This window comes from Pimephales promelas, chromosome 13 (genome assembly GCF_988280905.1).
Source record: "Pimephales promelas chromosome 13, fPimPro1.hap1.1, whole genome shotgun sequence".
Classification (NCBI taxonomy): domain Eukaryota; kingdom Metazoa; phylum Chordata; class Actinopteri; order Cypriniformes; family Leuciscidae; genus Pimephales; species Pimephales promelas.
Genome location: NC_142781.1, coordinates 5,725,291 through 5,751,800, shown reverse-complemented (window position 1 = coordinate 5,751,800; position 26,510 = coordinate 5,725,291). Strand labels below are relative to the sequence as shown.

General features: G+C 38.7%; 1 protein-coding gene and 1 long non-coding RNA gene across 2 annotated transcripts in view; both read left to right on the top strand.

The window, feature by feature from the left end:
• kcnk2b (potassium channel, subfamily K, member 2b) overlaps positions 1-26,510 on the top strand; it is a 76,179-nt gene that overhangs the window by 17,788 nt on the left and 31,881 nt on the right. The window contains exons 2-4 of the mRNA XM_089118373.1: positions 5,837-6,147; positions 18,516-18,633; positions 25,624-25,784. Of these exons, the coding sequence (XP_088974499.1) occupies positions 5,837-6,147; positions 18,516-18,633; positions 25,624-25,784 (590 nt within the window). The remainder of the gene's footprint in view (positions 1-5,836; positions 6,148-18,515; positions 18,634-25,623; positions 25,785-26,510) is intronic.
• LOC148975135 (uncharacterized) overlaps positions 1-26,510 on the top strand; it is a 199,050-nt gene that overhangs the window by 146,684 nt on the left and 25,856 nt on the right. The window lies entirely within an intron of this gene.

Below are 26,510 nucleotides of genomic sequence, written 5' to 3'. Positions count from 1 at the left end.
CATGGTTTTCTTCAAGCTGCAGAGAAAATAATTAAAAGAGGCACTTTTTACATGGACAATGCAGCCATATATCTGTTCCCACAGATTCTAAGACCATCAATCTGCTCAAGCACACTTTGGCATCACTTTTAGAATCAAATCTTAAACTGCATAAAATTGCCTGTTTGCCACAAACAAGCTTTTTCACCCCAAGACTTGGACTCTCAAAAGAAAAGGTGAAAGTCTGCCCGGACAAAGAAACCTTATTACTTTTCTTTATGTGTCCATCACATACACCAAAATGACTTCTCCTCTTACAGATCAGATCCCAGCTTATGATCTTGCGGTCTGTGACTGCTTCACAGCTCACCTGCACTGTATGTTTTAACATCGTGGTTTTCAATCCTGGTCCTGGGGGCCCTCTGCTCTGCACATTTTGTGTTCTTTGGACTGGATCATGAAATTAATTGAAACATCAGATCAACAAAGGAGCAGATATTCAATGGAGAACAGGCGAAAGAGAATTCCGGGTAAGTAATTCCAATAGGAAGTCTGATGAGATCCACACGAGAGTCTGCACGTTTTTTGGTAAACAATAGGGATGCACAGTACTGAAAAAAATACCGGTATATAGTATATTTAAAATTGTATGATATAATAATTTTGCTCAATTTCTCAATTGATGATAAAGGTGAACCAACAGACCCTAATGCACCAATCTGTAAACGCTGCTTATAAATCATGTGTTGCCACGGGAGGCAACACATCAAGTCTTGCCAAAGATTTGCTCCTCCTGCTTGCTCCTCCTGAATTGTTCTAAGAGTTGAGAGATTGCCAGGTGAGTTCATCATTCAACTGATTTAATTTGTTCCTCCTGAATTGTTCCAGGAGTTGAGAGATTTCCAGGTGAGTGCATCATTCAACTGATTTAATTTAGACTTTTTTTCACAACACTGATCAACGCACAAATATAAGAGTGTATAAAAATAAATGACACGGTAAAGACGAAAGCTCAACTGTGCATGCTTGACACGCTAGGACCAACAAAGTTTAGATCTAATAATCTTTACACTTTGTTACTTTGACCTTACAGTATTATTGCATTTATTAATCTCGGTTAATGAAACAAGGTATGTGATTGAGTCTCAACTGTCCAAATAGCCTTACTTTGCTTGTGCAACAGACATGTGAGTTGAACCAGTAGACAATTCAGTTTATAAGTGACTCTTGGGTAAATGCAGTCCTGGTTTCTTGGATTCCACAGAGCACAAGCTGGTTAACGATGAACCCACTTTCTGGTTCTACATTTGATATGGTGGACAGTTTCTGTGAACAGCAGCAAGACATCTGTGAATAAGTGGAGCCTAATGCCTACTGGCACAGAAATCCCCACACTGGAGACAGTGTGAGAGGCCCTGGGCCCACTAATTACTTCCACGGATGCCTTGTGTGGAGAAAAAGTGACAACACTTTCTTCTGTCATCCCTGTGACGTGGAAGATACTGTCACGTGTACAGGACAGTGATACAGACCTGCAATTTAAACACTGGAGATGAGATACAGCAATGATGAGTTACAATTCAGCAACCTTCTGTGATCCTTGATTTAAGAACACATTTGTAACTAAGGAGGAGGAAGTTAAAGTCTCGATTTCTGTTGAGACATTCAGATGGTAAAGTCAGAATTTGGCGTAAACAGAATGAGAACATGGATTTATCATGCCTTGTTACCACTGTGCAGGCTGGTGGTGGTGATGTAATGGTGTGGGGGATGTTTTCTTGGCACACTTTAGTCCTCCTAAGTGCCAATTGGGCATCGTTTAAATGACACAGCCAACCTGAGCATTGTTTCTGACCATGTCCATCCCTTTATGGCCACCATGATGGCTACTTCCAGCAGGATAATGCACCATGTCACAAAGCTCCGATCATTTCAAATTGGTTTCTTGAACAATGAGTTCACAGTACTAAAACGGCCCCCAGAGTCACCAGATCTCATCCCAATAGAGCTTCTTTGGGATGTGGTGAAACAGGAGCTTCGTGCCCTGGATGTGCATCCCACAAATCTCCGTCAACTGCAAGATGCTATCCTATCAATATGGGCCAACATTTCTAAAGAATGCTTTCATCACCTTGTTGAATCAATGCCACGTAGAATTAAGGCAGTTCCGAAGGCGAAAGGGGGTCAAACAGTATTAGTATGGTGTTCCTAATAATCCTTTAGGGGAGTGTATAGCCCACTAAGATCAAGACTGTCAAGTGACAACATTGACACATTAGTTTTGTCCAAAAATCTACATATACAGTAGCCAAGGAGCTGTCAAAAAATAAAGACTGAAAAGATATGAAGATGTGACCCTATTTTAATTGTATTACTTCACTTTTAATTTTTAAGTTTCCAAATTTAACCTATGTTCCCTCTTTTTTTTAGTTTTTGTTGCATTTTGTTTGCATCATGTTATAAAGACTGTAAAGATATGTAGATTCACATGATGGTAAGCTGGGAAAGGGCAGCACACTATAGCAGTGCTCGGGATACCCACCATTAATTAGATTATTTAGTATACAGTATATTTGCTTAACAAATTTAATCAAACTTTGATAGATAATTTATTTATCAAACAACAAATGACATCTTCCAAGCAAGCAATTTGAGTTGTGCAAACACGTAGAGAAACAACGAGCCCTGGAGCTAATGATTCACCGTCAACTTCAAATATATTTTTCCTGAAATTAATCAAATGAACGCTAATTTGCAGGGGTAGCAAGTGATTTGAAAACTATTAATGTGACTATTACAAAACATAAAGATGTTATCTCTGTTCAGGCAAGACTCGACAAAGCTGAAAGTCGCTTCTCACAAGTGGAAGATTCAACAAATCACCTAACTGGTGATACTGAGAGGATGGCGAAACTTGTGGACGAACTCTGGAATAAAGCTTTTAGAAATTTAGAAAGAGAATTTAGAAAATCTCAGCAGGCAGAATAAGATCAAAAGAATCTTAAAGAGGGGAAAGAAGCAGGCAGCAAAATGAGTCTGTCCAAAAGATGGGGGTCAGATGGGCTCAGGTTGTCGGGATCACAGTTCGAGATTGAGCGGAGTCATCTCTGTGATCTCTTACTCTGTGATCTCCTAAGCCTAATGATGATCAACGTCCCTGGGCCGTGTTGGTGAAATTTCTACATTGTACCACTAGAGAGATAGTCCTGGCAGCATACCATGGTTCATCCAGTCTCTGAAGTTTACCTGAAATGGGAAATGTTTGTCAGCCTTCGCCATCTTCCGTCTACTTCAGTTCAGCTTCACCGTCATGCACCTGCAAAGGACAAAGAGACTTAACCAAGAGTCATTCAACCAAACGTCCCTGTGAAAGCTTACCTGTTTATACTGCTTGTTCTCTACTTCCTGTAAAGAAACCATCAGTGTGATTGTGTTGTCTCCATGTTCTGGCAACCACATGAAAGCAGAAAGATATATAAAGGAGCACATCCAAGAGGTGACAAGTAAATTACTGTGACGGGAAATATGCAAGTTGAAGTATTATGACGTGGTTGAAATGGTAGGTCGGAGAACGCTTTGGGGTCTGTCTTCCTGAGTCAGCGAGTGCACGTTGACCTCGAGCAACACAGACCAGATGTGTGACCCAGAAATGGGCTCACTGCCTCTTAAAGGTCCCCTGACATGAAATATCAATCGGTGTAAATGACCTTTGGCTATCTTTCTTTGCCTTTGGGTAAATGAAAGCTCAGATGGGCTGATCTTGAATCTCCTCTGTATGACGTCATACGGGGGAAAAGTTACCTCCCCTTTCTCTGCTTTGCCCACCAAGAGAATGTGGCTCGCCCATGAGAAAATGAGCTTGGAAGTACAAACACGGAAGTGCGATTTTAGTATTTTCTCGAGAGATATCATGGCTTGCAAACGAGTGAACCTGGGCAGTTGATCAGTGTTCAGATGTACAAATAAACACAAAAGTATTTTTTAGTTCCTTCATCCGAGCATCTAAAAAAAACAATGGGTTTATTTTATTTCCTCTGGAAATGCACCGACACAACTTTTCACCGATGACTGTTTCCTCAATTTGGGCCAATACAGAGCTGTCCTCGACGAACGTCTGAAAATAAAACGATCAAGCTACCAAGCAACAATTCCTAATGTGTAGCCTAATTGTTCATGTTCAGACACGTAATCTTTCTCTCAAAATTGTTTAATACTGTTTATGCATAAGTCAAGCCAGTGACTAAAAATATCAACTTCACAATGTTTCTTTTAGTAGGATGAAAATAATCTTATTTAAATTGTGAACAAATAATTAATTGTGAACCGAATAAGCTAGGATGCACTGATCAAACTATGTCAAGCCGCGACTGCTCTGTTATCCTGGCTTTCTTATTTCTACTTTTGTGCAATACCTCCCTGGAGGTGACTTAAATCAGACTATGACATCCTGGACAGAAGTCAAAACAATATCAAATCAAGCCCTAGAGAAGCTGCCATTCACACTCTCAAAGATGACAATGGATTAACAGATATTTGGAGATTGGTTAATCCACAAGTACGGAAATACACATTGTTCCCAAATTATCACTAGTTTCTGATATCCTGGGAAACTCTTTGCTAGGCAGATAAAGCATCACAATGCATCTCACGTCATACTTGCAATTAAGGAAGGAAATAAGGTGCTCACCTCCATCAAAGAAATTAATAGGGTTATTAACCAGTTCTATTTAAAACTACACATCAGAATCCATTTCCAGTCAGGAGTTAAAAGACTTTTAAGCCAATGTTACATTGTCCACTTTAACTCCCGATGAACGAAACTCAATAGATGGACCTATAACACGAAAAGGTCAGAAATATTATTATGTCTTTGAAATCTGGAAAATCACCAGGCTCTGAAGTTTAAAAAGAAGTTTGTCGATGAGTTGACCCCAATATAAACTGAGGTATATTTAGAGGTACTCGAGGATGATATGTTACCTGACACTTTTAATGAAGGCTTAATATCACTCATACCAAAACTGGACAGAGATATGATGAATCCTGCTAATTATTAGCCTCACGATTAGAAAGTATTTTACCTAAAATTATACACAGAGATCAGGTGGGCTTTATTAAAAATACATAGTCGTCTGACAATATGAGAAGGCTATTACGTCTCATGTGAATGAATCATTCTAATCTAGATCCTATTGCTGCAATATTGCTTGATGTGGAAAAGGTCTTCGATAGGGTGGAGTGGGGGTTTCTTTTAGTGGCTTTAGAAAAATATCGTTTTGGTTTGCTGGTTTGCTTTTTGGCGTGCTATCAAGACGCATGATCGCCTTTCAGCGTGTTTATGAACGCCGTTGACTTAACGTTATATAAATATATGACTTACCTCAACCCCGTCCCTAAACCTAACCGTCACTGGGGTTAATGGCATTTATGACTGTTCCCTTACCATCCTAGGTAAAAAAAAAGATATGACTTACCTCAACCCCATCCCTAAACTTAAGCGTCACTGGGGTTAATGGTTAATTTATGACTGGAGATTTGAGTGTTCAGACACGCGGAATGACGCGGACATTAATGGCGTAGACATACATGCGGATAGCTCAAAATGCGTAGAGATAATACGCCACCTGACTCGAAAGTGGCGTGTATGTTTACGGAAAAGTCATGATGTCATGTTAAAATCCTGCAAATCAGAAAACCACTGGGCTACTGATGTGATTGTGCGTATAATCTGGTCAGCAAAATGATCTTCAGAACATGTTCTTTAATTCACAGTCATTAGCTTATCTCACTTTCTTTCTTTTTCTTTCTTTCTTTCTTTTTCTTTCTTTCTTTCTTTTTTTCTTTCTTTCTTTCTTAGTGGCTGCTCCTGACCTCCTTGATCCTAAAACAGCCGCTCATAACTCCAGACCTCGTCTCTCATTCTCGGCTCAACCAGTGCTGTTGAAGTCTTCGGAAGACTTTGAGCCTCGTGTAACCGTCATGCGCTGGAAAACAGTGCTGACCGTCTTCCTGCTGGTGGTGCTGTACTTGATTATTGGAGCAACTGTGTTTAAAGAGTTGGAACAGCCTCACGAGATGTCAAAGAAACTGGCCATCCTAGTGGAAAAACTGGAATTCCTCGAGCAGCATCCATGTGTGAACTCCTCAGATCTGGAATATTTAGTGAAGGTAAAACAGCAGACTTGCACACAAATCAGTTTCCGGGCCACACAAATAGTTTCCCTCGACCCACGTAACAGTTTAGTATGACGGCCCTGGGATGGCTTGGATCTGGACTACAGACATGAACCACACAAGGGCAATAACAGGTAGCCTGACTACGTCTAATTTCCGCTAATTTCATTTCGCTCCTGTAGTCAGTCTGAGATCGCAGTCTATCTTTCAGTTTTCCACCGGTCTGAAAACCGGGCTGAGAGCCGTGACGTAGGCGCTAAGCGCCGAGTTTTACATTGTAGGTTAGAGAAATCGAAAACCGCAACGACCGCAGAAATGGGAAACGAGACACTGGATGCAATTCGCTCTGTTATGGAGAGTATTCCGGGGTTTTTCAAAGGTCGTTTACAACCATGTTCACTCCGGTATTTCGCTCGCATCATCAAGTGTTTACAGCCAGGACCGGCACTTCTGCTGCTCTAGGCGAAAAACTATTTTGCCGCCCCTCTGTTTGCAACGAATACCAGCAACAACAAACAAAAACCAACATGCCATTTAACTAGTCTAAAACTAGTCTAAAGTCAGTCAGGACAGCTCCCACTTGGCAAAATCAGGACGATGGCTTTGCACGTTAAGGGCGCATGCTTGGCCATTATGTAGCTTGTGCACAATGTGCACTTTGATTCTCTCATCAACACAGATGCAGCCGTTTTTATTTTGCAAATTATACATTATAACAAGGAAAAATATTAACACTTCAAGCTTACACATTTGGCTAGCCAAATTTTTCAGGCTAATTGTAGTAATGACGGATCAGACCTGTTTGGCCATAACTATATGCATAACTATAAGGACATAACTTACCCCCATTCAACGTCAGTTCTCCGTCTTTTACGGCCATGACAAAAATGTCAGTCTCCTCGGCTGTGAACGCTCCTGGTGCGCTCTTATTATCATATTATTATTATCATAATAATAATCCACCATATTTCGTTTCAACATCCTGCTGCATTAGTCCCAGATAGGTGATGATGAACGAACTGTTCATTGCGTATGTCATGTGACAAATGAACGTGAGACTCGGAAGGTGATGTAATTATTTATGTTCCCTGTAAATCATTTTTTACTGTATTATGATTTCTTAATTCAGAATATGATCAACATTGCGTTGGTGGATGTGATTTGGGAATTTGGCTGTTAAAATTATAACATTTAAAGCCACTTAAATAAACGAAATCACTCGAATGACTCAGAGAGTCAGTAAAATGAACTTCCTATTTCCCAGTCATGACTTGTGAGAGCAGAGGCTCGGGCTTTTGCCCTCGTCTGGGCTGCGGGGAAGCGGAAGCTAAATCAGTCATGACTCGTGAGAGCAGGGCGCGCTGCGTGTCGGCCGCAGCTCAGTAAACCATATAAATAAACCATATCAACACACCAGTCTTTAACCAGAAACCCCAAAACTGAGCCACAAAAATGACATCAAATTTGCTCAGCCATGGACCCATCCATAGGCAGCAAAACACACATTCACACCAATAGACAATTTAGTGTTAGCAATTCCATCTTTGGATTGTGAGGGAATCCAGATCTGAGGGAAAGACCTTCTGGCTCAGCTGGGAGTTGAACCCGGGACCTTTTAGTTGCAGTGTTTCCCACTGAGCCACTGTGATGCCCTTAATATGTGATGCCCTTAATAAGACACAGATGCTATGTTTTATAATGTTGTCTGTTTAAAAAAAAAAAACAATAAAAAAAAATTCACCGCAAGGATTCACCGCATTTTGTGTGTTATTACGAACACTTTCAGTTCTGATGCTCACAATCCTTGTATTTATAACCCCTTTCATGTAACAATAATTTTATTTTGCATCATGTTTATCAAAATAAAACTGATAAAAATATAGACCCACTTTATTGGTATTTAAATAGTACAGTAGTACAATAGTTGAACTTATTGTACTAAGCACATGAAAAGTGTTTCTGTTGCTTCACGAAAACGTCTGTGTATTTGACAAAAAAATGCACTTAAAGCAGTAGTTCACTTTTGAAAAAACTTTTGCTGATAATTTACTCACCCCCATGTCATCCAAGATGTCCATGTCTTTCTTTCTTCAGTTGAAAAGAAATTAAGATTTTTGATGAAAACATTCCAGCATTTTTTCCATATAATGGACTTCAATGGGAACCAAACAGAACCAAACAAAAGGTCCAAAAGACACTTTCAGTGCAAACAGCAAACTGTTCAAATGGCTTTAAATGATTCCAGATGATGAATAAGGGTCTTATCAAGCGAAATGATCGGTCATTAAAAAAACAAAACAAAGTTAAAGTTTTATAAGCTTAAATGCTTGCCTTGCTCTGTTCTGTGATGCACGTTCGTGACTCTCCTCTTCGAACTCGTTCATCAAAATGAACAAATCTTTTTTTCAAGTAATTTGGTTCATTCAACGAACGAGAAATTAAGAAATCATTAAGAAAAATATAATGAAATTAAATGCATTTGCAAGGCAAGAATAAACTGCTGCTGCAGTGAACATTTGAGAAGGCAGCTGAAAGAAAATATCTGACTACATCAATGCAAGTGAATCAAACAAATAGACCTTATAGACGAATCCGGCGAAACTACCGGAAGTAAGCGGGCGCCATTACTGAGCTGTTGCTGGGTAGCGTTGCGCCATTGCCTTCTATTGTTTTAGTTGCAACTTGCGTCCACTGGAATAAACAGCTCGCGATTTACGACTGACACTAACGTTACAACGTTAGCCCTTGTATAATGTCGAGTGGGTAAACAGTTTCTGTTATAAATTGTTTCAATGGTGGCAGTAAAATTTCAATTTTGAAGAGAAAACATTGTGAATACCCCGGGTCGACTGCCCCTGTCTGGTGCCGTACGGTTTACACAGATTTCCTGGGCGAGTACAAGACGCGGACATTCGCGTATAATAACAATTATTTAACGACATAAGTAAAAAAATATAATAAATGTGTGATATAGTGATCAGCAAAATCTCCTCTCTTGTTATTTTTTCTATTCAATTAACATGCTATGGTCATTAAATGGCTTTCCTGAGCTGAATGTAACGTTATGTGACATAATTGTTCTGTAATTGCTGTTATATTGACCTCTTTCCATGGTTTAAAAACAGTAGTTGGTCGATATTATGTATACTTTCTAGCTGTAACGTTACCTTACCCATGCCCGTTGCAATGTAAAAATGAGATAAATAATGGACACAAATGAAAAACATGAAATTGTTTATTTGATTTCATTTATTTATTTATTTATTGTTGCCAAATGGACAGATCTTTTTTTAGTTTCCTCGGTAGCAAACGTTAGCCTAGCTTGCTTGCCAAGCTATTTTCATAAATAATCTGTAAGGTCGTTTGTACCTTCATCTGTGACTGGAGGCCAATGTCTAACATCATCAACCCAACAAGTCTGCCTGGCTGTAGCTGTCATCAAGGGTGCGTTATCACCTTATCTCCGAGGTTTGTTTACATACCGGTGCATATGTCTATGCCGGTGTAACAGCTCAGTAATGGCGTCGCCACAAGATGGCAGCCTACACAAGAACGCTCGTCGGATTCGTCTATACTTATAGGTTCACAAAGAGCTCAAACTAAATACACAGAAGCTTAATCTGTTTAAAAGCTCATCTTAAAGCTTGCATTTGTGTACATACTTAATTGATTAAGTGGCTTAATTGCATCAGATACACTTTACTCACAGCTGATTGGTCCAGTTTGGGTTTGCGAAGCCATAAAAAACCTCCTCCTTGCCATACAAGGTTAGCCATGTAAAGTTACCATGGCAATGAAACCCATTCTTAAGCCTGAAAAAACAAAGTTTGCTCAAAATAATGTCAAACTTACCTGGGTAGCAACTGAATCTGGCTATCTGCAACAGGCCACAGGAGTTGTCAGCTCCTTGTTGACAAAAATCAAAAGCATCATGAAATCAGCTTTTACTGATCTCAAATCTCCTCATTAATTATTATAGTGATATGATTTTATCTTTGTTTATAATTTGTGTCACTGACTTCTGTGAAACTGCAGAATGACATCCAATAGCATTAAAACAATTAGATCATCTAAAAGTGTGCACAAATAATTTTAAGCCACTGGATCTTGTAGACACATAAACATCAAGATTATTCATCTGAATCTCAACAATGGTGACAATAAAAAAGCTTCATGTTGCAATGCATGATGGGCACCTGCATAGTAACTTCATGCTGCAATGCACGATGGGTACCAGCATAGTACAAAACTCACCCATGACCCCCAGCATGCATCAATTATGCAGATGAATTGTCTTACTGCTTTTATTTTTGCTGATTTTTAGTAGCCTGTTATATTCAGAGAATATTCAGAGGTGATATTTGTATCTGTAATTGTTATACGCACTTGAATACTGTTGATTGTCACCATTGTTGAGGTTTGTATGATAAGTGTTAATGTCCACACAACTGAATAACCATTGAAAGTCTCTTGAACAACTGATGTCATCAATTTGTGGTGATCTCCCTTCATGTTGTTGCTTCATAGAAATATTTATATTAGATATGTTTAATAGAACCTTTGAATAAATCATTATAATACTTCAACACAAAAGCTTGTGAAGTTAACTGTTTTAAGACATTCACTTGAATGTCTCAAGTGCAATCATCAATCTTTTTCATTATTAATGCACTAGTGCTCTCAGCAATACTCTATTGCAAATGATGAAAGAGAATTGATTTAAAAATAAGGAGTCAAGAGCCTAACATGCGAACACTGCTCAACATAATTGTGACTTCAAATGAACTATTTTAATGAAAACATCAACATTAACTAGATCTAAACCTCTGTTTATTCTCAATGATAACTTTTGTAGATGTATGACAAATAAAGTTATGCAATTCTTCAAGTGCCTGTATCTTATGGCTGTGATAAAGGGCATCACAGTGGCTCAGTCACCGCACAGCAAGAAGGTTCAAATCTCAGCTGAGCCAGAAGGTCTTTCCCTCAGATCCGGATTCCAAATCCAATTATGTGTGAATTGTAGGAACTGACTTGGTGTGAATTAGTGTTAATTTCGTTAACGAAAACTAAACGAAAATATTTTCGTCAACGCACATTTTTCACCGAACGAAAACTAGACGAGACGAGACTAAAATCCCCACTAATAAACAATAACTGGGACTAAATCAGAAATAATTTTCGTAGACTAATAAAGACGAGACGAAAATGCAGTTCGGTAAATAAAGACTGGGCTAAAATCTATGGACATTTTATTTCACGAACAAAGACGAGACGAAAATTACATATTATTATATGATATGGTTTTGTCAAATCCTGTCTCCTCCTCCGCCTCCTCCTCGTCAGCTCTTCCGCCACACACACCCACGTTCAAACCTGGAGCGGGCGGGCACAGTCAGTCAGAGTAGCCTACACAACACATGGAGCAGACAGGAGCTGGATTCACGGTGAGGCGGCGGCGACAGGTTAAATGTAAAACATGCTTTGCACGGGGCTCGGTATAAAGAAGAGACGTGATATATGGACACATTTTGTTACAATGATAAACTAACTAATGATGGCTAACTTTCATAGCATTTAGTATCCAGGCTGGCTATGTTGCGTTAGCTTCTTTAGCACGTAGCGACCGTAGCCACTTGTTGATAGAATTGTATGTGAAGTTAAATTTATGCTAACTTAGATATGTTATACTGGCCGGGCAACTATAGTTTCAGTTAAATTTGATTAAAGCAGACAGACGCTTTAAAAAGATTAGTTAAAAAGATTTCATACGTTCTAGCAATCTATGCCTTGTTTCACCTTAAATACTGTACCTTTATATACCATGTGAACTAGCTGGCAGGAAAGCACTTTTGTTGTATCAGTTGGAGTTTTTTTTTTTTTTTTCACAACATTGACCTCAAATCTATTTATTTTATTATTCTATGTGAACTAGCTTTAAACAGCCAGCACTTGTGTTAAGTTCATAATACACTTTATTTTATTTATTTGTTTCCTTCGTCAGGTGTATTTTATTTGTTTTAATGCAAGCATTTGTGTTTGTGTCTTTGAACCTTAACAATGTTCAAAATAAATATGCAAATATTGTCAGAACATCTTCCATGTCTGCATGTGTTCCTTAAAATTGTGTTTTTTTATCAAAAAGATGAGAGAAAATGTTGAAATGTGAAATAATTTTAGGAACTGTTAAATATTATCTGCTGACAAAAAAGTAAAAGGTTAAAATGATGTCCTGACTAAAACTAGACTAAAATGTTGACAGTTTGTTTTTTTTTGACTAAAACTAAACGAATAAAATTATGTTTTCTTGGACTAAAATAAAGACTAAAATGCTCAACTTATAGTCGACTAAAACTAGACTAAATAAAAATGGGATGATGTCGACTAAATGTGATAAAAACTAACAAGCGATGCTGAAACTGGACTAAAACTGAAACTAAATTTAAAAATGGCTGGTAAAATTAACACTAGTGTGAATACTGCCTATGGTTGAGATGGTTTGTTGCCATTTTTTATGGCTCAGTTTGGGGCTTTCTGGTTAAAGACTTGCGTTGGAATGGTTCACTGAAGGCTAAGATTTGGTACCACAATAAAAACTTCTGCTCAGGGCTGGTTATGAGTTTTTATTTGCCTGAGATTCTGGGCCATTATTTCCCATATGTGGCTCATGTCTGGAGTCCAGATCTAAGCCATCCCAGGGCCGTCATTCTATATGGGCCGAGGGAAACTGGTTATGTGGCCCGAACAGTTGCTATGTTTGTAGCAAATTGAGCTTTGTAAGCTCTTTGAGGCCCATGGCTTTGGCAATAAAATGTGACCAAGAATATGCTAAGAAACCACAGATTTTTATTCAGGGTTAATTAGCATTATGATAACCCAATGATTGTCATTATTTTTCAGTAAGAGTTAAAATGTGATTGGTTTACTACAAACAGAGCACCATGCCCCAAAAGGGTCTTCACACTTCACACAAGCAACCAGGTTGTTTTTGTGTTACATAAATTTGGCTTGTTTCAACATTACATTAAAGGTGAAAAAAAGATCTTATTTTTTACATCTCAAAAAGCTGCACTTTTAAAATGAGTGTGTAGACTTTTTATACCCACTGTATATAGCCTACATATTTATGTTTTGCATCACAGTACAAGAAAGATGTCCTTATATTTAGATGTTCCTTCCATCTAACGCCTGGCTTTAAGCCTTCAGTCCCTCTGTTGAGTCTAAGAAAGCTCCCAGATCTGCTAGTCACACACACACGCATACACTTCTCTGAAGCTTCTGTCCTTTCTTAAGTATGCTGCTGATTGCTACTGTATGCAGCATGCCTGAGGCTCTTTGCCCCTGAGGAGATGCATCACATGCCAAAAACCTCCACACTGCTTCAGCCCCTCCAGCACCTAATGGCTTGAGCCCGTTTCACACATGATCAGTTTGCTGTGCATATAAGTGGTATGCATTTTTTTCAGTGCCCATGTTAACAGGTTAACATGTCACATGTAATGCATTGCAGGATCAGTGGTGCAGATGCAGCAGTACAGTGACCATTTCTGCATCAAGTCTATTTTTGCTGTGCTGCATATGCAGAATTAAAGTCATAGAGCTTTGTTCATGGTCAAAATTAACATAGATAGATTTATACAAAAATGTAGTAGTTTCTCCATAAATGCATATATAGTCTACTATGTTTCACAGTCAACATATGACTTTCCGCCTGGGGTGAAGTAAGGAAAATCCACCTTACCTCAAATTTAGAAAAACAAGATGACATACTGAATGGCACTCATCTCTTCATGGAGGGGGAAAAACAAAGTTCTGTATGGCTTTAAAAGATTTAAATGAAAAAAAAAAAGGCATTTTAACACTTGTGTACTGTTGCGGGTTAATCTGATTTGAAATTTGGATCAGTTGTCAGGAATATCAGTTAACTTTTTTTTTTCTTGAAATATGACTTTTTCTCATTTAGGGTCATAAATATGCATGCACAATTTCAACATTGATGTGTTTTGAGATACACAAAATTACTATTACGTATGTAGATTTAAAAATCATGCTTTCCCCATTATTGTTGAATCACACAAGCTACACCAGTTACTTTTGCCAAGAGATTTCTATTTATTATTTATCTTGTTTCAGACAGAGAGAAACAGGCATATAAAAATAAGGCTAAGGTCTTCATTTAAGATTTCTCTGTTCCCTATTTCTCTATTCTCTCACCCCATTATGCCAGTTGTAAATGGTTTCTCTGGGTTTCTCCTCCCTCACCCCCTCATGTCTTTATTTCTCCTTCCTCTCACCCCGTCATGCCTTTATGTTTCTCTGAGGTGGTACAGTAGGATTGGGCTTTAATCATAGACTGTAAAAAATATGGACGTAGTGTCCGTGACGTCACCCATAGGTTTCTGAAGAGCGTTTTTGAAGCCTAAAGTGGGCGTGGGCGGCCGTCGCCATCTTGGCAGTGCGTCACCTCTCGTCACCACCGGATAAATTAAAATGGACAAAGAGGCGGGACGCGGGTGGAGCTGAGGTACTAATGCTATGCTACTGCCCTCGCGCTGAATTGACAGCTGATGGAAAAAGTAAAGCCAATGGTTAAAGTTCATGTTTTTGCCCTTCGAAATATTACAATAGTTAAGACGTAACTAAAAGTGAGACTATTTACTTTACTTTTTTATCAACTTTATTAATCTCACAAGGGGCAATTTGTTAAGAGCATGTATACAAGTACATAACACAGATCACACACTCACAACATTCAAGCAGTCAACTATGTGTATCGTGATGCATTATTATTCTGCTAGTTAAAAATGAATTAGTTACTTACAATATTGCTCTAAGCTTGTGGATGTGACAGTGATTCAACGCAAGCACATATGTCAGTCGGCATCTCACGTCAAGTTCGTAAAGAGCTTTATTCAGTCCATTTTACAATCTGATTTTGGCCGCCAGCTCCTCAGATGGGTCAAACCAAAGATATTACCTCAGAACTTCAAGTAAATGAACTAGAAACTCCCGCTCATTCAAGGCTGTGCATCTATAGAATGGAAGGAGAGAACGCGCTGAAATCATCAGACATCCAATAGTGCATGCGAGGGAAACAGCTGGAAACAGCGCTGGTCGTTCTCTCCATACTCAACAAGACGGAATCCAACGGCGTGCACGGGCAAAGGTATAATACATGTATTAAATTGTATGAAATAATCCCGGGAAAAGCACAAACACAGCTGAGGGTGACGCTAACAGACAGCAGACAAACGACTAGCAGTGAAAGCGGCTGCAAGAATCCACCTGTCACTCAAGTGGCCACGCCCTTAATTATGCAAAACTATAAGGCTTAAAAATAATTTAAACAGATGAGTTGTAAAAAAATCCCCCCCCCCCCCCCCACAGTCGTCATAAAGGGCAAAATTAGCGATATAGACCAAAACAACTATTTGCCACCAGGCTGTAAACATGTTTTTTTCTGCTGTGAAGTTAGACATTTTAACTTGGTGGAGATACATATTTGACTCGCTTTTGCAGCCAGCCTCATGCGGTCACTCGATGAATTGCAGTTTAATTCACTTCCGTGTTGGCCCCTTGGCTTTAATACACAATTGAGCGACTTTCAACTTTCTTGTATGGTAGAAAAACATGTTGCTTGAGCTTTAAAAATGGAACGTATACCTCACGGGACAATCCACTATCCATATTAAAGGGTTAGTTCACCCAAAAATGAAAATTCTGTCAGTATTTACTCACCCTCATGTTGTTCCAACCCTGTAAGACCTTCGTTCATCTTCGGAACACAAATTAAGATATTTAAGATATTAAGATCCCTCCTGCATACTAGTCCATAGGCTGCTTGAGGGAATGACTCTTGCTGGCATTTAAAAGTCATTAAAGACATGGTAAAAATTGTCCAAGTGACTACAGTGGCTCAATTTTAACTTTATCAAACGACGAGAATACATTGTGTGTAAAAACAAACAAAAATAACGACTTTATTTCAACTATTTACTTCCTTCTCCATGGGCCTGTAGTCAGTTAACGTAGTGTGATTGCGTAAAGCTACGTCACACGTAGGCTCACTATTGGCCGACGCTGGTCATGTGTGTGATGCGTGTGACGTACAATAACAGAAGCTTACGCTATTAAACTAGTAACCTGACTCGCGCAGAGGGAGAAATAAACGAATAGTTGAAATAAAGTCGTTATTTTTGTTGTTTTTTTGCGCACAAAAGTGTTCTCGTCGTTTGATAAACTTAAGATTGAGCCCCTGTAGTCACTTGGACTATTTTAACGATGTCTTTAATGACTTTTCGAGGACAGCAAGTCATTCCCTCAAGAAGCCTATGGACTAGTATGGAGGAGTGATCTTAATATCTTAAATATCTTGATTTGTGTTCCGAAGATGAACGAAGGTCTTACGGGGTTGGAACAACATGAGTGTGAGTAAATACTAGGGTTGGGTATCGGGAATCGAGTATCGATTGGAACCGAGACTAACTTTTCGTTTTTCCCGGAATCGTTCAAAAGTTAAAATTTCGATTCCTAGTTTCGATATTCACAGTCCGCCGACCGGAAGAAGAAACCGCTGAACAACACCAACGAAGAAGCGTCTACCGGAAGTGTTTTGGCATAACCGCGCGAGTCGAACATGAGTAGCTTACGTCGGCGGTCCAAAGTGTGGCTTCACTTTTCTAAAAATAATGAAATCTCGGCAAAATGCAAAATTTGTGACAAAAGGAGTATTTTTACAGAAGGAGTATTTCCTTCAGAAAGGATTATTTCCTTCAGAAAGGCCGTTGGTTAGCAAGGTTAGCTGCCTCTTAAAAGAATCGGAATCGAGAATCGTTAGGAAGCGGAATCGAAACAAGGAATCGGAATCGGAATCAGAATCGTTCAAATTCAAACGATACCCAACCCTAGTAAATACTGACAGAATTTTCATTTTTGGGTGAACTAACCCTTTAAGAAACTATTCTCTGTGTACATTTTTATCAGATGAAACATTCCTTTCCTTGTAAAGGACATGCCAGCATTACACATTTGAAGTATCATCATCAGTTGAACATCTCGGCTCAGTGAACATGTTCCATTGCACAAATACCTCTAAGCAAAATAAAGCTCATCCCAGATCTCTAATCAGCACACATGTACAACATACTCTGACCTTACAAAATACATTATGAAAATTATTTTGACCATGAATAAAGAAAAATAATGCAAAAAAATCGTATAAAACCGTATTTTAATGTTCCGAAGCAAATGTACAGACCCAAAATTATAACATTTCTTGGTTATATTTGTTGTTTTAATAATTTTTACTACCATATGAAGCTCAAAAACGAGCTTATTTAGCTTTTTTTAGCTTCAAAAAGAGTACTCCCCAAATATTGTGCAAATATCCCCTCAATGTCACCATATGTTGTTAGTTTCATTATCATGGACTTTTAGTTTGTTTTCATTCTCATCATGTGTCCCTTTGTTCAGTTTTCCTGCTCCCTTTTTGTGTTCTTGGTTTCAGCTGTGTTCTATCAATTATCATTGTTTGTGTTTGCTATACAAGTTGTTCGATCTGTGATATATTTATTGTGTGTCGCCTTGCTTGTCTGTGTATTTTCTTTGTATTTGTATTATGGTCATTAAACTTTGTGTTGGAATTATATTTATCATTTTCGTCTGCCTTCCTGCAAAAGCCTGTGACACTACGAACATCACTTTTGGCCTCTGTATGCGAATATGTTCAGAATAGAAACAAAAGAATATTGATGGGGTAAATTGCATTGTCTCACATGACAAAAGGGACCATATCCTCAGAACATTTGCATATATTTTGTAATCAACTTGTATTGGGTAATAGGTATACATGTTGTTCAAAGCATTCATTTTATTTAGAATAATTTTGGGCTTGTGCTTCAAATGTGTGGATATGTGTCAGCTCCAGACATGCACTACATCTTATTTGATGCAGCATTTTTTTTATCACAGAATGAAGAAAAAATAAGACTTATTCACCATAGAAAAAAAGACTCCTGGATTTAGCTATTCACCTCGGTGTGAATAGCTACATAGGATTATATTGTTTCTATTTTACTGTCCCAAATTATTTGTTTAGTGTTGAAATACTACAGTTTAACATATGAACTTCCTGCTCAGCCAATGGTGTGACTTTATGGTGGGACTATATATTTGCCCAAACAATTACAGATGAAGGAGTGTTTAAGAAATCTGCTTGGGTTATTATTTTTGTCATTGATTTGATGGATTAAATATTCTTATACGCTGAGGCAGAAACAGTGTTGACTTGAAACATGCATGCAATTATAAATATTTTTTAAATATGTGTAATTATACAAACCTTTTTTTTTGTCTTATAACAGCAAGTGGTGTCAGCATTACGAGTAGGAGTGAACCCTTCAGGAAACTCGTCCAATCAGAGCAGTTTATGGGACCTCAGCAACTCCTTCTTCTTCGCTGGAACAGTTATTACAACTATAGGTACTAAAGTACACAAACTCGCATGCAAGCACATTAGCAAACACTATATTACTTTTAATAAAACTCATGAAGAGGATGACAAAGGTGATGAATTACCTTGGATATGAGCAAGAGTGAGCGTACCGAGTAATTGTGCAGCATATGAGCAGCATATGAATGGCTTGCAATCTACCGTCTCTTCAAAAGTGTCCATTTGCAAGCAGCAGAAAGCCGCCTTGATGTGACGCACATACTGTAGATTCAAGTGTTGTTCAGTCTGCTGCGCATGATAGCACCAACTTAAAGATGTAAGTTTCGCTGCTAGAGGTCGCCTATTCAAAAACAGTACTAAAGGCATGGCTTGATGATGCCATGACTGAGCCAGACTGAGCGTGGAATCATGGGAGGTGTTGTTTTCACCTCCACAGCCAATTGAAGGCAATCTGACTGAAATTGTGTTCATAGATGAACTAATGTATTAAAGGGGACATATCATGCAAAATCCACTTTTTTAGCCCTTAAATGCATTTTGTTGTATATTTGGAGTGTTTCTAAGTACAGAAAAGATGAAATTATTCTCTTTAGGTGCTTCGTTTATATCTTTATATTCTGTTTTGGTCATATTTTTCAACCTGTTCAGATTTTTCTGTTGTCTATGACGTTTTTTGAACTATCACGTCGCAGTATTTGCAGCGGAACTGACAAATAAAGACATTGACTACCGGTCCAACACTTCGAGCAATCCGCCATTATTATATCGCTCCGATTTTGTAGTCCGAGCTCAATGATGCAGAAGTTACGAGAGGGCAAGTCAAAATGTTCGGTTGTTGGATGTACGTTAGTGACTTGAAGCACTTCAAGGATTCCCACTTCAACAACCTCCGCCATTATAAAGAATGGTTTGCTGATCGACTTCGTCTGAATGAGAGGTAAATTCCTTCTATCTTTGGAGACGATGAACAGAGCATTTCGATAAGCTGTAAATGTTGTTAATAAAAATAAAGTACTTTACTTTCTTAAAACACATGGTGGTCATGGTTTAGCAGTACCTTTGTCTTTCTTTGTTTTTGTTTTGAAGTAACGTTACATGTCTGCAGGATTATTGTTCTTGAGTTTCATCAATGGTCATTTAGCTGCTGTGTTTTCTGACGCTTTTCTAAACGTATCATATTGTCAATACAGATTTTTTGTGGTAAGATTAGACCGTAGTCATTTATCTTGTCAGTGTGCTTGTTTTAACAAGAGAAATAGTCGACTTTCACTAATAACACAAAACAGTTAACTCGCATACCAATACATCCATATGAAGAGGTTGTTCTGTAGGTTCGTCGTCGTCTTTATCGCTCGCTCTGGCTCGAATATGTAAGGCTTGATGGACAAGTCTTCTGTGACATTTTATTAAAGGTGGAATACCTAAGATTTTTACATTAAAATATCCCAAAATCACAAGGCCAGTGTTATATATTTAGTTAAGATGATAACTTACAATATTCCAAATGTTTCAAACAATGTTTAAATCGCGAGAAAATTGAGATTTTAACCAAGGAAACGGGGCGTGTGAGCAGGGGTGAGCTGGGAGTCGCGAGTCAATCGCGTCATATCCGCGTTACCTCGGTTTCCGCTCGTACTACGTGTAGTCCTGGACAAATGTGGAAGTTGTAGTTGTGCGTTAGCGTCTATCAAGCAACAAACGTCAGCTTGTTTCGCGCATTTGTTATGGAATGGAGCACAATTATTCTTTTCATTTATTCTCGGAACGTGAACTGTTGGCTGTAAAGGGGGTCGCACACCGGACGAGAAGCGCCGCGTCACGTTTAGGACAACTCCACAGTATCGAACACCGGACGCGCACTTTCTCATCAGTGTATGGCCAGCAATATTGTTATATTTAATGACATGAAATGAAGATAATGTCTGTTCTATGTCATGATTATACTGTACAATTAAATACAATCGTTTGCTGAGTCTGCATTCTGAAAACTTTACCTCAGAGAATCCGTTCACTGAATGAATTGAGAATCTCACCTGAAAAATCTAATACCATCAGCAATTGTCATTCAAGCTGCTGATTTCTGTAAATGACTGCAAAACTAAATGCATATTGCAGCATAGGGCGAAGTCAGGATCCATTAGCAACGATTTGAGACAATAAATTTCATATAAAACTATGTAAATGGCGCTCTGTGGCGCAGCAGGATTTTGAACACGGTCCTGAGGCGTTGCTGGGCGCCGCCGGTATGTGTACACTTACAGATAATAATGTGTTCGAATTTTAAAGATGTGGCGCGGCGCGGCGCTGAGCTTCTCGTCCGGTGTGCGACCCCCTTAACGTTAATTTTGTGAAACTGTAGCTGTGGTTAAATACTTACACGACATGAAATGTCAAATGTACATTAAATTGATTTTTTATTTTTATAAAGTTACCAAAAAGAAGGACCAGCCACGTCAACCCCTTGCAAGAGACCTGCCCCTTCAAACCCTCTCCACCATAGCTTCGTCCAGTGACTCGTACAGTAACATCTGTGATAACTAATTTACTTACTAATTAACCTGACTTTTCTTGCAGTTATAACTTATTTCAGCTTAATGAAAAACAAGCATGTCATTAAACGCAACATTTATAGAAATCGAACTTTACCTCATCCATGACAACTAATTTTCGATTCCCTTCTGACTGATTTATCCACGGTGGAGTTGAAAACAACAGTTCCCATCATTCCGCGTTCCTCCACGTCATCATCAAGCATGTTCATCTGTGCTGTGCCGTTTCTGAGGGTTTTGAAGTACAACTCACGTAAAGTTGAAGTACAAGTCACGTAAAGCAATTGCAGATTTCGAACAGAGATGGCGACAAAGAGGAAAAACGACGGACTGCAGGTTTAAATTAACGTTTAACATTTCCCTCCTTACCTGAATTTAAAGGGTCCTTTTCACGTTTCAAATCACGGAAAAAGATGACACTGACGCCCACAAAGTTACTTGCGTTTCGCATTTGATACTTGCTGTTAAAATGGGGCCCTAAGAGTTTAACTAACACAACTAAAAAGTCCTAACTAGGCTAATATAAAGTAGGGGACATACATAATATATCATATACATTCTGGGATAAATTAAAGAGAGCACCCATCATGGATTTTTGAAAATGACTGTTCATGTAGTGTGGAATGTATCTCTAAGGGAATGAAAACATCCTGCAAAGATTTATATCTGAAAGTGCACCGTATATAAAGTTATTGTCTTTCAAAAGTGAGAGTCGACTCTGAGTCTATGAAGTGAATTGGTTTTGAAACGAGTCATTAGCTGTTTCGTCGTGACGTACCTGTAGATACGAAACATTGGCATATTGACCGCGCCCAGTTACTGCACGCACAGCCGGAAGTGTAAACTTGAAGTCTAGAACACATTCAAATACTTCAGCTAAATCACATCATGTCGAGAAGACGCTGTGTTCTGCATTGCAAAGACAGTTCAGCCACTTGTTTTCTATTGTCCAGGAACGAGCATATGAAGAATCAGCGGTCAGAGTTTATATTTGCAACAGTATATCCCGAACCTTGTGTTCTCATCAATTTAATGACGAATCATTCGCACGCCGGTTGTTCCTGAAGGAGGGCTCAGTATCCAGTGTATATGGATCAGGTTCGTCCTCCTCCGAATCACAATCTGTAATCTATAATGTTTGCTGTTTTGTTTTCTGTAGAATGCACAATACATGCACAATATAGTAATATTGTGTTTTGTGTGTTGTGTACACTCCGCGCAGCTTCTAAGCGGGGTAAAGTTTTGTTTTTGATATTCACCAGACATTCATTGAAAAATGGCAATTACCTCCTAAACGACTCAGCCAAATATGACTTCGCTCTATATAATAAGCACTGCCCCTCAAAAGCCGCCGCAATGTGAGTATCGCCGGGAAAGCTTGCTCTTGACGGAGACGCGAGTAAGGGACCATGTGGAAATTGCACTTTTTCTGACACGTTTGTTCAAACACTATATACAATTTTCAACACTTGACAAGATATAATCCTGTTTATGGGCGTTCCGTTGCCGACAGTCTCTGTTTACCAATAACAATTGACTGGGTCATTTGACCAATCGCCGCAGATTCGCGTCACTCAAAGGAGGTGTTTGGGAAAATGAATCGTCGAACGAATCAGTTGGGAGTCGTTGAGCAAATCAGTTAAAAATAAATGCATATTATAAGACAAATCATGTGTTTTTTATCCTTGCATGCACGTTAAAATGTTTTTGGGAACTCCTAAAACAAAAATAGGAACATTTCAAATGCTATGATAGGGGCTCTTTAAGTATGAGTTAAATGAAAGAATGTCTATGTGAAGCTTTGAGTTGTTTTCTGTGTAGCATTTGCCAGGCAACTAAAGTGACAATGGGGGCAATTTGATCCAGACTCATCGGTGCTAGGCCTGTGATTTATATGAAGAAGTACACAAGGTTAAAAGCTGTCTGAAGCTTAGAACTGAATCGGTCATCCTTATTCAGTCCAGGCGTTCATAATGTCATTACTGCTGTGCTGTTTGGAAATGTCAGAAGTTTAAGCTTTATGTTAATTTACCCAGACAGCAAACTGACATTGAATCAACGTGGAAACGACGTCTCTCATGACATCGAAACAACGTTGATTTTGCTCATCGAATTAACGTTGAACCAACGTCAGACGCGGCATTCTTCAAAGCTAAATGAAAATCGAAAATTGGTTTGCTTTCATAACGTTGAAACAACGTTGATTTCAAGTTGATTTTCCGTTAGTTTTGAAAGAATGACGCGTCTGGCGTTGGTTCAACGTTAATTCGATGAGCAAAACAATGTCAGATCAACGTTGTTTCGATGTCATGTTTCCACGTTGATTCAATGTCAGTTTGCTATCTGGGTTAACCACTGTATCAAATAAATACTTGGGGTTGTGTTTGTTTTCTTCGAACAGTTTTTAAGGCCTTTCTGTACGCAATCGTGCTTTTGAAAACCTAGGGGAACTCTCTGCATTTAGCTGTGCAAATGGAAAGGATAGAGACTACTGATATATCCTTTTGCAGAGATTAATGGATTGAGTGATTGCTTAAGCAACCGTTTAGCTCCAAAGAACAAATCTGAATGAGTGGATGATGCACACCATCTCCTTTTCTTCCCGTAAGTCTGGGGATTGGCATGTGTAAATTACACTCACAAATTCTAATTAGCCTTTTCTCAAAGTATCAGAAGTGTCCCTTTAGTCATCGCTGCATCTCTCTCTCTTCTTAAGGTGCTTTTGGTGACCAGATTTAGGCTGTACATTCTCTACTATGCATGTTTTATGATAATCTTCTATGGCTACAAGAGTTCAAATAAATAACGTAAGGTTCACCAATTTTATTATCATAGCTTAACTTGTAACTTGAACAAAATGAGTTTAGAACAAAAAAGAAATACAAAATATTTGCCACCATCACTCAATCAGTATGCATTGAGGCAGACACGCATAACTCATATCACTTGATAGGCTTTCTCGTGATGAACATCTTCACCTCAAGAGAAATTGAATAATAATAATAATGTTTGCAAATTAGAGTTGTCAAAAAGTACCGACTTCAGTACCAGTCGGTACTGTAATTTTAAAAATGTGACGCTTTGAGCGCTGTTGAGCAGAATCGTAAACACCTCTGATTGCCTATTGTACTCACACACTCATCGGGCACAGTAATTCAGTGGTTCTCAAAGTGGAGGACTTGAGGATACTGTTTGTGCAGGAGATACTCATAAAAAAACAACCATTGCAACAGAGTTCAAGTATGTGAATAGCGATTAGCGCTCTGCCTTAATAAAGCATCGGGCGGCAATTACAATGAATCATTCTGCAGACCTGTTGAATTGTCAGCATTGGAACAAGCCCAACATAGAAGTTGCTCACCATAGAAAAGCACCTCTTCAGCAGACCGAATCACAATCTGCTATTGTACTGCTGTGCGTTCCGGTGAAAAGACGAACGAGAAGCTGAGCTTGTGACGTGAGGCGCTGTCAAAAGCAGTTATGCTTTTATATACAGTATTGTTCATCCAAAGCATCACTGAAATATTTAAATGTTTTGTCAATTTAAACTTAAAAGTTAAGTTCTGTATTATTATTCTCTCTTACTGTTAAATTATATAAAGACATTACAAAGTGAAGGGGTTGGGGGTTGGACAATGAAACTGAAACACCTGGTTTTACAACACAATAATTTGTTAGAATGGTGAGGGCCTCATTTTGCATCCAAATACAGCACCAATTGACAGATAGAACAGAAGTCCTTCACAGTGACCAGAGGGATTATGAGCCGTTCCTCTTTCAGAACAGTGTCCAGGTCACTATATGATGCTGGTGGACTCGCTCCTCCAAAACACCTCAATAATATTTAGATCTGGTGACTGTGCAGACCATGGGAGATGTTCAATGTCACTTTCATCTTCATCAAACCCTTCTGTCACAAGTCTTGCTGTGTGTGTTGGTGCATGATCATGCTGATACACGGTTTGAGCATCAGGTGCTCATGATCCTCCAGAAGGGTTTGGTAGTCCTCGGCAGTGTCGTGTCCATCAAATACAATCAGGATTGTCATGATATTGGAGCTCAAACCATCACTGATCCACCCGTGCTTCACTCTGAAGATTGGCCGCCAGGCATATAGATGTGAAACCTCCAACATTGGCCAGTGTTTCAGTTTCATTGTCCAACCCCTGTATATTCCAGGTGTTTATCCTTGCAAATTTTTTTTTAAATGTAGGGGGCATGACAAAAAAGTATGGGAACCAATGCAGTAATTAATTTACATTTGTAGTGTGTTTTTATTTAAGCTAGTCCCTTTTTTTAAGACAGCACCCTCAGAATTGGGGCAAAAGGTTTTCAATGGCATGTTGTTGCTGGTTGTGTTTTATACTAAATACAAAATACTATATATATATATATATATATATATATATATATATTATAATACAAAAAAATATATCATACTTTTTTTTCCCTTACTTTTATTGACTCCAGGATTTGGGAATATCTCACCTCACACAGAGGGTGGACGTATCTTCTGTATCATCTACGCCCTGTTGGGAATTCCTCTGTTCGGATTCTTGCTGGCAGGAGTGGGAGACCAGCTTGGAACAATCTTCGGAAAGGCAATCGCTAAAGTAGAGGGTATGATTGATGTGAGTTTCTGATATTTCAGTTTTTTGGATATTTACACTGATAAAAAAATATTTGTTTCATCAGTACAAAACCATTTTACATTTAGATAATTTACAGACATCTTCAACCCTGTTCCTGGAGACCTAATGTCCTACAAGATTTATTTCCAACCTGTCTGTAATTTTCAAGCGATCCTGAAAACCTTGATTATCTAGTTCAGGTGTGTTTGATTAGTGTTGGAGTTAAGGCAGGATAGCGGGACTCCAAAAGCAGGGTTGAAGACCTCTGATTTACAGTATACAAGTGAGTGCAGTGTAATATCACTAAGATGTCAAATGATTATAAATGGTATCACCTCTCAATACATTATTTCTAAGTTGACAAATACTGACAAAAATGTCCTCTTATAAACAACTAAAAACAAGTAGAACAAACAAAAAATAGGAATTCAATGCAAAAATAGTGAGCACACCTGTGATTACTGAAATAAGTACTTAGAAATGATATGGATTAACCCTTGAACACCAGAACATTAGCCGCTTTGCGACCAAGTAGTTACAGGAACTTAGTTATAGGAACTGTCCACTTCTAAACAGTTCTACGAACTACTCTCCCCCAAACTCGGTTTTGCTGCTTGCGTTCGCACTGGCCAAGTGGCCATAGGAACTGGTAGGAGGGGTAACGCAAACACGGCGACGGGCTTTATAGCGTCATCATCACTAGACGTAGAGGCTATTGCAATGTTT